At 45.3% G+C, this 13,344-nt stretch overlaps 1 protein-coding gene across 1 annotated transcript in view; it reads right to left on the bottom strand.

Annotated features, from left to right (window-relative positions):
* Positions 1-13,344, bottom strand: part of PAPPA (pappalysin 1) — a 286,657-nt gene that overhangs the window by 80,173 nt on the left and 193,140 nt on the right. The window contains exons 15-16 of the mRNA XM_077305078.1: positions 7,087-7,270; positions 2,269-2,479 (exon numbers count right to left, since the gene is read on the bottom strand). Of these exons, the coding sequence (XP_077161193.1) occupies positions 2,269-2,479; positions 7,087-7,270 (395 nt within the window). The remainder of the gene's footprint in view (positions 1-2,268; positions 2,480-7,086; positions 7,271-13,344) is intronic.

Raw genomic sequence — 13,344 nt, 5'->3', positions numbered from 1 at the left:
GCATTTGGTTAGGGCCAATGAACATCTCGACGACTTAACTAAACAAAATCAAGACATTCTTGTTTTAGTCTGCCCATACATCTGATTGACTGATTTTAGATTATTTTAAACTTTATAATTCTTTAAATGTTTTTATGACTATGTTGTAAGCCGCCCTGAGTCAGCAATGCAGGGGGGGGGGAAAGGGGGGATATAAATCTACAAATAAATAAGGTCACCCAGTGAGCTTCCGCAACAGAGCAGGAATCTGAACCTGTGTCTCTCAGATCCTCACCTGTCCCTCTAATCGGGGGTTTCCAACCAGTGTACCATGGTACAGCAGTGTACCTTGAGAGCCCCTCAGATGTATCACGGTATGGGGGATACCAAGATGGTGGCCACAGATCCAGCAGCACTGCTGCAGCAGCACTGCTCCTTCCTCACGTCTGGGCTAAATTGGCCTGGTGGGTCTTCTGTTGGGCATCAGGGCTGTCTTGAGTAGGGAGAGGCATACTTTTATATTTTTATTTGTACATGGGGCATTGCTGGCAGAGTGGGTAAAGAGATGGGGATAGGTTTTTATGTTTATTTGCATTTTTTATTGTATTTGTATACAGGGCATGGCAGGGGGCACGTCTAGCAGACATTGCTTCCATGATCCCTCAAAGCCTGGGAAATATTTCAGGTGCCCCATCATGGCTGCAAAAGGCTGCTCTAACCATTTACTATTCTGCCATTGCACTATTCAGCCCGAGGGGTCTCTGGGCCTTGATAAGGCTTGTCCATTCTCTCTCTCTCTCCACTCTTACACTTGGGTTGCTTCTAAGGCTACATTTTCACACATAGCAGAGAAAAGGCCAAACCCATTTCTGTCTGATATCACTTCAGTTGACAGCTCTCAAAGCTCAATATCCCTCTCTTAAAAACGACTTGTTCCCTGCATACAGAAAAGTTGGCTGACGGGAAGAACTCAATGGATAGAAACTTTCTCCTTGGTGATCTAGTTTTCTGAATGCAGAGATTAAAATAAATCGAGACAGTCCGTCATTTGAGGCCTGTGCTTCTATAATCTTTCTGCTGATGGAACGAAGCAGTGTTACACTTTTCTCAGTTCTCCTTAGGGCTGTACTCTAATATCCAACCGTTAGGGTGCAGAAAACGCATCTTGTAAGCAAGATGGGGCAGCATGAGAGAAGTTGTCTGACAGTAGTGAGATAACTGACAGGGCCTCCCCAACGTGGATTATAGTGGGGACACACACATATAAACAGTGGGACCCGAGTCTTACAATATGTCTCTAAGAGTGCGGTATAGTGATCAGGAATGTCAAACTAGTATCTGGAAGATCAGGGTTGCATCCCTACTTGTGCCATGGAGGCTCACGGGGTGACCTTGGAATCCTTTCAGTCTAACTACCTCACAAGGTGGCTGTGAGCAGGGGTAGTCAACCTGTGGTCCTCCAGATGTCCATGGACTACAATTCCCATGAGCCCCTGCCAGCAAACGCTGGCAGGGGCTCATGGGAATTGTAGTCCATGGACATCTGGAGGACCACAGGTTGACTACCCCTGGCTGTGAGGATAAATTGGAGGAGAGGAGACGGATGTAAGTCGCTTTGGGTCCATATTATCTTTCAATTTATGCCTTCTTCATTTCATTACTCTCTTATATTGCATGCCCTCCCGGTGGTTGTTTAAAGTGTAGACCCCAAGAACGGATGCTGATTTAATTTGTCATGCGCTTGTGGCTATGGCCTACGGGGAGGGTGTAATCACGCCCACCCCCCATCCCAAAAACAGCAGTCAGTGTTTCAAACATCCTCTTCCGACACACAAATATACATCATTCTTTTACAGGTTAGCTCACCCCAAATGCTGTTTTGGAGGGATGCGAAATACGCAAGGCTGTGTCAAGCCAGCAACCAGGTAGCAAGGGGGTAACTATTTCCACTGCGGACATAAACACCGACTCAGCACTCAGTCATCACCTTCCTGCTTTACAAATGGGAACTTGGCCTAAACCTGCCCCCGGCAGTAGGATCATCCAGAAACAATTTTGTGGGGCGTGAAAATGATGGGAATTGAATGCTTTCAGCCTTTCTCTGATGGAACCGGCTTCCGGAAAGGCTGGGGTTTCAGTTCAAGGTATCTTTCATCGGCCTACGGTGACAGGAGTTCAGTCTGAACGCTCTACCTTTGAAACGGTTCCCAGCATTCTCTGAGGCCTTTGTTTTTGCAGTGGCGGGGGGGGGGGGGGAGAACCGGAGCCCCTGGCTGCAATTCCACTTACTTCCTTGGCTTCCTGGAAGAGCCGGGGACGTGATAGCCTGGCTTGCATTTATATTTGCAAAAGGACCCCACTTTGTGTTTTCCTTCGTGGCAACGAGCGGTCTGGAGGTCCGCATTCGGGACCAGTGGAGGCGCTCTGCACATCAGTTCACATAAGGCTTCTGGGAAGGACCACAATCCATCCTCCAGGCATGTCAGGTTGCTGTTGTTTCCTGTGAAGGACAGAGAGTAACATTAATTGTGGCAGATGGTTACGAGCAGGGGTAGTCAAACTGCGGCTCTCCAGATGTCCATGGACTACAATTCCCAGGAGCCCCTGCCAGCGAATGCTGGCAGGGGCTCCTGGGAATTGTAGTCCATGGACATCTGGAGGGCCGCAGTTTGACTACCCCTGGTAATGTGAAACTTGGTGAATCGAAGGCCATCACATCACCAACTGGGGCATTAGATTCATTCTGTATTGTTTAAAAAACGTGTGTCCTGTTTTCTTTCCTACTGGGGCCTCAAAGCAGCTTTCCACATTGTCCTCTCCTCCTCTGTTTTATTCTAACAACAAGCCTGCGAGGTAGGCTAGGCTGAGAATGTATGACAAGGCCCAAGGTCACTTAGCAAGCTTCCATGGAAAGAGATTTGAACCCAAATTGTTCCAGCTTCTTGTCTGTCACTTCTGTGTTCTGGATAGGCCAGGTTAGCCTGATCTCATCAGATCTTGGAAGCTAAGCAGGGTTGGCCCTGGTTATCTGGAAGGGAGAACACCAAGGAATACCAGGGTCAGTGTGGAGGCATGCAATGGAAAACTACCTCTGAATGGCCTTGAAAAACCCATTGGGTCCCCATAAGTCACCTATGCCATGATGACATGGGGGGGGGGTGATCGGTCACTCTAAAGCAGGGGTAGTCAAACTGCGGCCCTCCAGATGTCCATGGACTACAATTCCCAGAAGCCCCTGCCAGCATTTGCTGGCAGGGGCTTCTGGGAATTGTAGTCCATGGACATCTGGAGGGCCGCAGTTTGACTACCCCTGCTCTAAAGTATCATGTCACACTCATGCAATCAATTGCCCTCTCTGAGAGACAGGGCCTACATGTCACTTACATGGTCTATCGCTATCTTGGTTAAACCACTCATTGGAATGCGTAAAGGTAAAGGTAAAGGTATCCCCTGTGCAAGCACCGAGTCATGTCTGACCTTTGGGGTGACGCCCTCTAGCATTTTCTTGGCAGATTCAATACGGGGTGGTTTGCCATTCCCTTCCCCAGTCATAACCATTTTACCCCCCAGCAAGCTGGATACTCATTTTACCGATCTCGGAAGAATGGAAGGCTGAGTCAACCTTGAGCTGGCTGCTGGGATCGAACTCCCAGCCTCATGGTCAGAGCTTCAGACAGCATGTCGGCTGCCTTAACACCCTGCGCCACAAGAGGCTCTTGTTGGAATGCATAGAGAAACATAAATGTCAGGAATTTCTAGCTTCCTGATATGTTAATTTTCTAGGATTCCCTTCTTTTCTTTTTTGCGGACTGCAGAGGCATTCAGACATGGAGTGGGGTCTTCCTCTGCAGTTTGAAGCTTGGTCAGACAAGCTTGGTCCTTGAGTCCTGTCCTCAGGGCATTCTGAAACAGATATTTTACAAGCCTCTCTATTGGTCTTCTCGTTTGTGATAGAGAACCAGCTTGGTTTTGATTCCCCTGTCCTCCTTCACATGCAGCCAGCTTGGTGACCTTTGATTCTCTCAGAGTTCTCTCAACCCCACCTCCCTCACAGGGTCCCTGTTGTGGGGAGAAGAAGGGAAGGCAATTCCAAGTCACTTTGAGACCCCTTTGGGTAGTGAAAATGGGGGTATAAAACCAAACTCTTCTTCTTCACTGATAATTGAAATGCCCCTTCCCCTTAATGAATATTGCAAGCATTATTATTTATAATTTATAATTACACCTTCTTCAGACCATTGCATTTCAGAGCATTGCTCCACAAACAAGATGGATTAATTTAAAACCTCAAAACGTGGCAAGAATTCCATAATTATCTGCATTGTGATTCTCCAAAGTACCATGACACCCTAAGAAGCAAACTGGCTTATTGTCACAAGTGTTGCCACAGGCAGCTGCCTATTGTCATCTGTGGCATTCTCATCTTCATCTTCTTCATTAGATGTTTTACTTAAGCATAAATGCGTAGCATGAGAAATCAACACCGTGAATGAATGAAAAGGGATGATGCTCGGAAACCTTGCCATGGCCAGAAGAAAACAGAGGAGGAGGACCTCTTGCAGGCCTTTCAACTCCCTTGCCTCTCCTGACCACTGTGAGCTGTCAAGATATTTTTATGCAGTTAAAAAAAATCTCTTTGGCTCCTGGGCCAGCTGCTTTGTTTTCTCTTGCCTGACTCACACAGCGTGTCCACGGTCCAGCATAGATGAGCTCATACTTGCTACGGCAGGGTGATGAACTGTGACATTAAAAAACAGTGGTCTGCATGACATCAATGATTGAATTAGGAGTGAGTCATCCAGCCTCCTGTCTCAAGAAGCTTGCTGCCTGAGTCTTATTAGTCATTGGTGGTGATTGGGTATCCAGAACTTCTCTTCCCCATTTTCCTTTGACAACTACTTGTCCAAGAGTTGTGGTCATGCTGAAGCAGAGATCAACATAAGCTCTGGGCTATTTTAGAACAAGGAATGAGTGTTCCTTGTCCTGTTTCTTTATGTAATCATTCATATTGTAGGCAATGGTTTCGATTCTCTGCCTTTCACTCTTGGGCTTGGAGGTTCTTTAGTATTGGTGTGTATCCAACCATCTGTGCGTGGAAAGCTCACAGAGTTCTCTCATGTTCCTCTCTCATGTCTCTGTAGCCTCTTCTGGGCCCTGGAAAGGTTATTCCCTGGTAGATCTGCCAGGCAAGATCTGGCAACTGGTGAGGAGATATACCACTGGGGAGGCAGACTCACTGATGATGTAATGACAATGCCAGAAATTAGGAGTATTTATTTGGCTAATCTGAGGTGAAATATTTTATCAGTATTTGGAGGGTATTAATTCAGCCAGATTTTTTTCTTTGCTTTTGTTATTTTTCCAGCTATTTGAAATGGCCTGCTCCCAAATGGCCTGCTTTTTAGGGCTACTGGACAGTCATATTTAGAGTGCATTTAAAGGGCTCCCAGTCTCTTTAAAGGGACTGTGCACTGTTAAAATGCCTTCAGAAATTGCATACCCTGCCACTGAGGCTTGCAGAAAGGCATTTAGAAGAAGAGTTGGTTCTTATAGTAGTAGTAGAATTTATCTGAATTTAACCATAGGTCTTTACAAAATATGAGACATGTTTATAAACAATAAGATAGAATAATAAAATTGTATAAAAGCATACATTTTAAAACCATAGAACTATGAAAAAGCATGCAAAAATACAGAGATGCAAGAATGTTAAGAATGCCTTAATGGTGACAGCATTGGCCCTTATGTTCCTTGTGGCCAAAGAAAATAATGAGGTTTTATATGAGACACTGTCAACACGGTCAGACAGAAGATAGATGATCTTTCCAGCAAAAGAGGGAAGGTTAGAGCCACATAGGATCTCATTGAGGAATTAGGCCCAGAACTGAGCATGAAGCTTTCAAGTCAAGTTCTCACTAAATGTGATACCCAAATATTTAATTGGACTGGCTGATAGAAATGCCAAGTATGCTCCATGAAAATTTTTAGCCCTTTTTCTAAAGACCATTACTTTTGTCTCATCATATTTTATATTAAGAGCTTCTTCTTTACAATAAGCAATTTTTTAAAAAAAATCAGCGGGGAGTTTTGACTTCCTGTCCCCCAGCTATCACATGCGTACATAAATCTGGGGGCAAATGGAGTGGGGAGTGGAGCAAGGGCTTTCTGAGCAGTCATGGAAAAAGATCAGGAGAGCTACCCTGAGGCAAAAAATAGGGCACAGTGCGGCATAACAGCCTGGTGTGTCCTCTGTGCGGAAGAGGCCCAGGGTGGAGCCAGTGGGTACATCGCCCCACCTGAGATACTGCTTACTCCATCTATGAATCAATTTGAGACATGAAAGCTACTCTGAACATATGAAAGCTTATTGTCAAAAATGTGATACATTAGAAATATAACAGTGCTAATTGTGGTTACTCTGAAAAAAATAGTCCAAATTCCCCCCCTATAACCTGCCCAGTATTGCCTTCTTTTGATTAAAATGATGGATTTCTCAACATTGTTCTCAAACCTTGCTGTGCTTAAATGATCCTGAAGATTCCTCATTACCTCCTGTAATTGAGCAGGGCTGGGTGATTAACATGGGGATTAACATTTAAGGGGGGATTAAAGGGGATCATTAAAGGGCTACCTGTAAGCAGTTAAAGGTTTCCCAACTCAAGTGAAATACAACTGCTCTGTTCACCTTAAAATATTTCTGAGGCAAAGAATTCAAAGGCTACAATACACCTAAAATTGGAATGTTTTACCACCCTTTTTTTACCACATCTTTTGATGGAGAAACTCTTCCTCCACATAGTTCAAAGTGCAACTGAGTAGTAGAATCTAGCTTACCAGAAAGGAGCAGAAGGATTCAATGCATTGACACTTGGGATGAGCAAGTCCTTTCCAACACATTTCCCTAAAAGTAGGACCTTAGCAAAATAGATGTCCATGGTCCCTAGAGGTTACCCAAACTGCTTCATGGCAGAACAGGATTTCTGACATCCAAATGCCATAAATTGTTGTACAGCTTTTGCTTTCTGCACATGTTTGCAAGAACATCGAACGCTAATTTCCTAGTCACCAGCAACATTCTGGACCAGACATTCCCTGTTTTCTTATTACCTTTCAGCACAGCTGGGGATTTGCACGTGAAGGAGCATCTCTTGCCGAAGGTGGTTCCCTCGCTGCAATTGAAGGATGCCGGGTAGACGTGATACTGATCAGGGATGCTGCAGTCGATGGGCTCACAGGCAACCTGCTTGTTCCATTTCCCATCCACGCATGTCATGGTGATACTGGACTCCAGCTGAAAGGAGAAGGATCAACGCATGTTGGTGATTTGGTACCTTTAAATAGCCATGATTATGATTTATTAAACGTCTATTCTGCCCTATCTCGAGTGACTCAGGAAAGATAACATCATAATTAAAATTCCGTAAAAGTGTATAGTTCGCTCTAAAATCTAATTAACGTTAAAATTACAGAATCATAGAATCATAGAGCTGGAAGGGGCCATACAGGCCATCTAGTCCAACCCCCTGCTCAACGCAGGATCAGCCCATCAGAATAAATTATCCCTAATATTTGCCCACAAAATCTTAGTCTGGGATTGGAGGGAGCTTGATGTACTTTCCCCAACAGCCAATTGGCTGGTGGATGAAGATGCAGACGTGGTTGGGAAGGTTTGGGGGATCAGTGTTATCTCTTATTAGGCCTCAACCATAGGCGTAAGAGTTTTAAAAACTCCTTAGGATTTGGGCTCTGGCCTCTGTAGCTTAAGCCTCACTTTGAAACTGATGCACAGGCTTGGGTGAAGAGAAGAGGGTCAAAGAACACAGTCAAATATTGAGCCCTGGCAAGTCAGGAGGAGCAAAGCTCCCTCATTTAGTTCCATTTGTGACTCATTTATATTTTGACAGCAAACGCTCTGCCTGTTGGTTTTATAGGTCTATTTGTGTTGCACACTGTTTTTATATGTCATCTATAGAATAGATCTATTCAGAATGTACTTAATTTTTATAACATGCATTTCATTTGTGTCAATTTATTATTGCACAAAAACCACTGAAAAAAAAAGTGTACATCCTGCAGGGGAAACATACAGCGAGGAAGCAAAATAAATAAACAAAGATTCAACCCCCCCCAGAATGATGAGTCTACAGAGGAGAAGTGAAATCAAAAACTGAAAACGTTGCAGTTGAATATGCAGGGATGTGAAGTTTGAAATCATACCTAGCTGCAACTCTTCGCATGCTGGTATGTCCCTTTCCCCACCAATCTGGACAGCAATTACAGAATAAAGGGCTTGCGAAGATCCAAACCAAATAGGACATACAGTCACGGAGAGGAGAAAAGGCCATACCTACCACAAGGCTGATAGACTGGCTGCAGGACTATACCCTGGGGAGATATCTGATTCGGGGGCTGGCAGAGGCGGGGCCCTGCTCTGCCAAGCATTGATGTGAGCTTATGAAAGCAAGGGAAATTTTTCTAGCACACATCAAAAGGAACAGGAATCCCTGTTTGCCAAGGCATCCTAATGGCTTCAGCAGGTTCAAATCTGTCTGCCTTTGATATATAGCTGCCGCTGAATGAGAAAAGCAGTTCCCTGGTGCACCTCCTGCCTGGGGAAGTCTAGTGGCTTCCCCCAAATGAGCTCCAGTGCCAAAATAGCGCACCTATCCGAAACAGGGAATCTTCTCCATAAACCAGGGATAGTCAACCTGTGGCCCTCCAGATGTTCATAGACTACAAACGCTGGCATGGGAATTGCAGTCCACGAACATCTGGAGGACCACAGGTTGACTACCCCTGCCATAAACAATTGATCCCGAGTGGGCAAGGCACTTTCTATTCCTGGGCAGGAGGGGACAAACTGGCAAAACAATTCTTCTGTCTCCACTTTTCCAAACTGGTCACAATTAAGTTTAAACGACAGGTGTGTGTTTGTGTTGGGGAATGTTTGCAAGCAGATAGAAAGTTTATTTATGTTTCAAATCCTATTTCCACCCTTTCTCAAAAAGATTCAGGGGGGATAACAGGTAAAAACATTTTTGTTTGCTTGTTTGTTTTCAGATCATTTTTCCCCCCCGGCCTTTCGCTCTCATCCGACACCCCTTCCCATCTGAGAAATCCAACCCTCTAAAGAGAAAACAGTCCCTGTATGTAAATAGCTGGAGATGCCTCTTTGACAATGACAGAGGAAAAGGCAGGCGTTAGCCCATGTGTAAGCAGCAGACGAGGTCTCATCCAGTTCTGGAAGAAATAACTGCATCTCTAAACGGCAGTGCTCTCTCTCTTCTAAAACAGCATGAAAGGGAGAAGAGAACATGGGCCTTCTCAGTCTTTTTATAGTAAAATAATAGTGGTGTTTTTTTAAGAAGCAAAAATCTGTTGTCCAATTAATCAGTAAGACGTATATCAATATATCCTTCTTGCAACTTTCACTCTCCTGCCAGGCTAACCTATTTGGATGTCTCCTGCTCCCTCAAACAAATCCATCCTGTCTCCTTTTCTGCCCTAATGCCTGGAATTTCCTCATGGCAGTTCCTTGAAATCCCTCCTCAAAAATCCACTTGTCTATGAAGCCTTTGGTGCCATGTCCCCTCCCCTGCCGTAACTTCACAGAAGTGCATGTAACTAAAATCAACACATATTCCACACCTATTTACCAAAAGGTTTTGTAATTAAGGGAACCCCTTAGCCAAGGGCTTTAGAGATCAACAGCAGCACCTCAAATGAAGTCCAGAAACACATGGGCAGCTAATGGCATAGTTCCAAGACGGGTGGAATATGCCAAAATAATTAGCCGTAGTTAAAAGATAAGAATACATCTATGAAGCGTATTGCTGGTCTCTGTCTTCTCAGAGTTAACATTTTGTAAAAGCCTGATAAGAATAGCAGGGCATTTAAACTGCTTTAAATGGTGTGGATAAAAAGGCTAAGATTCGCTGAAGAGAGTTCTCCAGTAGGCCCTGTCCAAAGATAGGTGAATTCCCTTTCGCTCCCTTCTGAATGTGCTAGTTTTGTTCCTGAGCTACCTGGGAAAGCTAGATCATTTTGAGGATTCACCACCACCACGAAGAAATTGGAAAATGACAAAAAGAGAAAAAAAAAGAAAAAAAAAGAACTGGGAGATTTTGCACACGCACGGAAGTACATACATGCACACACACGAGTGCCCCAGAAGGACTAGTGGTGGGGAAAGCTTGCTCAACTGTCTTGGGAATAAGAATGGGGCATTATATGTTTGTGAAGCAAATACATAAATAGCCAGAACAGTCCTGAGCGTCATCTCCTGTTGGGGTAACCGAGTCTTGTAGTTTCTGAAACCTCCCACAAACTGGCACTCGGCATACAATGAATCTAATCCAAATCTCACCTCCAGTTTTGAAAACAGCCTCCATTACTAGATGGTCCTCACACCAGTACATCCACAAGAACCAGTTACAAAATTTTTATATCTTACCATGAGAAATCGTGAATGTATTATGTCTTCCTCGAAAGCATGATCATTGCTTTTGTTTTCACTAGCAGTGGATCCTTTTGCACTTTCCCTCGTTATATTGTACTTTTATATGCTATTAAAGGCTTGTTGTTGTAAGCACCAACAGTTACAACAGAAACGACACAGAGGATAGAAATGGCCTTTGCCCTGTGAGTCAACATAGAACATTTGCAGCTGCCATCGACCAAGTCAGACCATCTGTCTTAGCATTGACTACTCTGACCAGCAGCAGTTCTCCAGAGTCTCAGGCAAAGAAAGTTCTTTGCCAGCACTTAGAAAAACCTAAAACCAGGGCTAAACTGTCCATTAGGTGCATCTAGGTGGTTGCCTAAGACGCCAGAGGGGAAGGCTGCCTAAGCCAGATCCATCACCGCCCCACCTTCCGGCTCCAGAAGCCAACCTACATTGAGCCTGTATCGGCGTCCCTACCCACTCTGTTGGTGCCACTGGGTCAGAGGCGGTGCAAGGAAGGGGGAGAGGTCAGGAGCCTAGTAAGGCACCAGCACTGCTTGGGCTGGGTATGCCTGTGAGGACATCAGGATATTTTGCCTCCATGGCACATGTTCCAAGCCACATCTTGAAGCATTGTTGTTAGAGGGGTGCAACCCCCCCCCCCTTATGCTTCATAGAAATAGACGTTTGAATCCAATGCCACCTTTAATTCTGGGTGTAAGCTTTCAAAGTGTACATGCAAGCAAAAGCCAGTTTGGTGTAGTGGTTAGGAGTGCAGACTTCTAATCTGGCGAGCCGGGTTTGATTCTGCACTTCCCCACATGCAGCCAGCTGGGTGACCTTGGGCTCGCTACATCACTGATAAAGCTGTTCTGACCGGGCAGTGATATCAGGGCTCTCTCAGCCTCACCCACCCCACAGGGTGTCTGTTGTGGGGAGAGGAAAGGGAAGGCGACTGTAAGCTGCTTTGAGACTCCTTTTGGGTAGAGAAAAGCGGCATAAAATAACCAACTCTTCTTCTTCAAAAGTGTATACTCAAACTTTGTTCTTTTGCTTCAGTCCAACACAATCAGCTACCCACCAGAAACAGATGTGCCAGCTGGGGGGGGGAGTTCCCTTGGATCCCCCGAATAACGGGTAACAATGCAACATTCCTAGGAGCAAATAAAGGTCTCCTCTTTTAGCAGGGTCTCAGCACAGAAGCCCAGTTTTCTGCTTGTGAAATTTCCCTCTCCACAAGAGGCCTGCTGCCGTGCTCTCGAGGCAGCGCACCTTCTTCTGTGCGCTGCCCACCGCAGTGCCTCTAATTGAACCCACATGAGGCAGGCCTTTTCTCTTCCTGGCATGATTGATGAAACCTTTACAGAGCATTAAGGAGCTGTCAGGTTTTAAATAGCACCTCCCGACCACAGTGGCAGCAGCAAATAGAGAAAGAGATGACACCGAGCCACCAACTGAGCCAGCCAAGCGGCGGCTTTTGAGTAAAGGAGAAGGGGGAGGAGGAGAAGGGGGAGAGGCCGGTGTGGGGGGGAAACAGAGGAAAGTGGGGGCTGTCAATGAATGAAAGGGAAAGGGAGAAAGAAGGAAAGGAGGTATTAGTTCCAATAGATTATGGCTGTGCATGGGGGGGGGGGAGGTCGTTTATTAGTCAGGGGCAAAGCTCTCAGCAGTGCATGGGAAACATTCCAAAAGAGCTGATAGCCATTGTGGTGGCTTCATATATGGGAGAAAAGTAGGGATGATGCTCAACATTTTAATCCTTCCTCCTAGTTTCTGGGATGGATTTTTATTTCCAGGCCATTTTCCTCCCACCACACTTTCCTCCCCTCCCCTGACACACACACACACACACACACACACACACACACACACACACACAATATGCTTCTGTGTCAATAAATCAGCACCACAGTAGATTGTGCTCAGAAAGGAAGCACGTTCTAGGTGTGTGTGATGTGTAAAGTGTGTACAAAAGCAATACAACCTGCCTATCCAGTAGCAACTGAAATCTACGAAGTGCACAGGGACAAGCGGAGAACCAAAAAAAAAAGAAATGGAAGGAGAGAAAATTTGGTCGTCCCAAGAGAGAAGTGACAGATGTTGTAAGGTGTGCCGAAACGGATGGCAACACATGCGCGGAGTCTGGAAAATACTTTAAAATGCATGTCTGACTTTGCTTTGTGAGTGACCCACGGGAGTCACAGAATGGGTGGCGAACCAGCCCCAGATCACTGGCAGTTTTCCACTAACATGAAGTCTAGACGGCCTAATTCCTCCCTGCTCCCCCCTTCACCTAAAGCTGCTACGTAGAATTTATTATACTCCATTTGTGCAGTATCCTTTCCTACTTTTTTATTTGTTTACTACACCACTCTGATTCACGGATGCGCAGATAATTTTGACAATGTGCGTATTTTACACGGAAAATTTGGTGTGGGGGACTAGAAAATGGTGAAAGAGATGAATTGTGGATAGGATTGCTATAAGGGAGGAGTGAAATTGAAATGGGGACCTTAAGATCAAAACTGTGAGGATATAAAATGCAAAACAAGAGGGGTGTTTTTCCAATGCTATTATGGCAGGGGTAGTCAAACTGCGGCCCTCCAGATGTCCATGGACTACAATTCCCTGAAGCCCCTGCCAGCGAATGCTGGCAGGGGCTTCTGGGAATTGTAGTCCATGGACATCTGGAGGGCCGCAGTTTGACTACCCCTGCTATTATGGTGTACCTATCCATTGGTAAATTGGAGGGGGAGGGGTGCAAAGGAAATGAAAGATTTGAAAGTTGAATCAAGTTCCCTTTGGGTTAAAACAGAATTCAGAAGGAGTGGAATTCAGGACAAGAGACCCGAATACGGGAAATTGCACCGATCAAGGACATCCCTAATATATACACAAGTCCTGAAGATGGAGGGACTATA

The sequence above is a fragment of the Paroedura picta genome, chromosome 12, assembly GCF_049243985.1.
Source record: "Paroedura picta isolate Pp20150507F chromosome 12, Ppicta_v3.0, whole genome shotgun sequence".
Classification (NCBI taxonomy): Eukaryota; Metazoa; Chordata; class Lepidosauria; order Squamata; family Gekkonidae; genus Paroedura; species Paroedura picta.
This window is presented reverse-complemented; position numbering and strand designations above follow the sequence as displayed.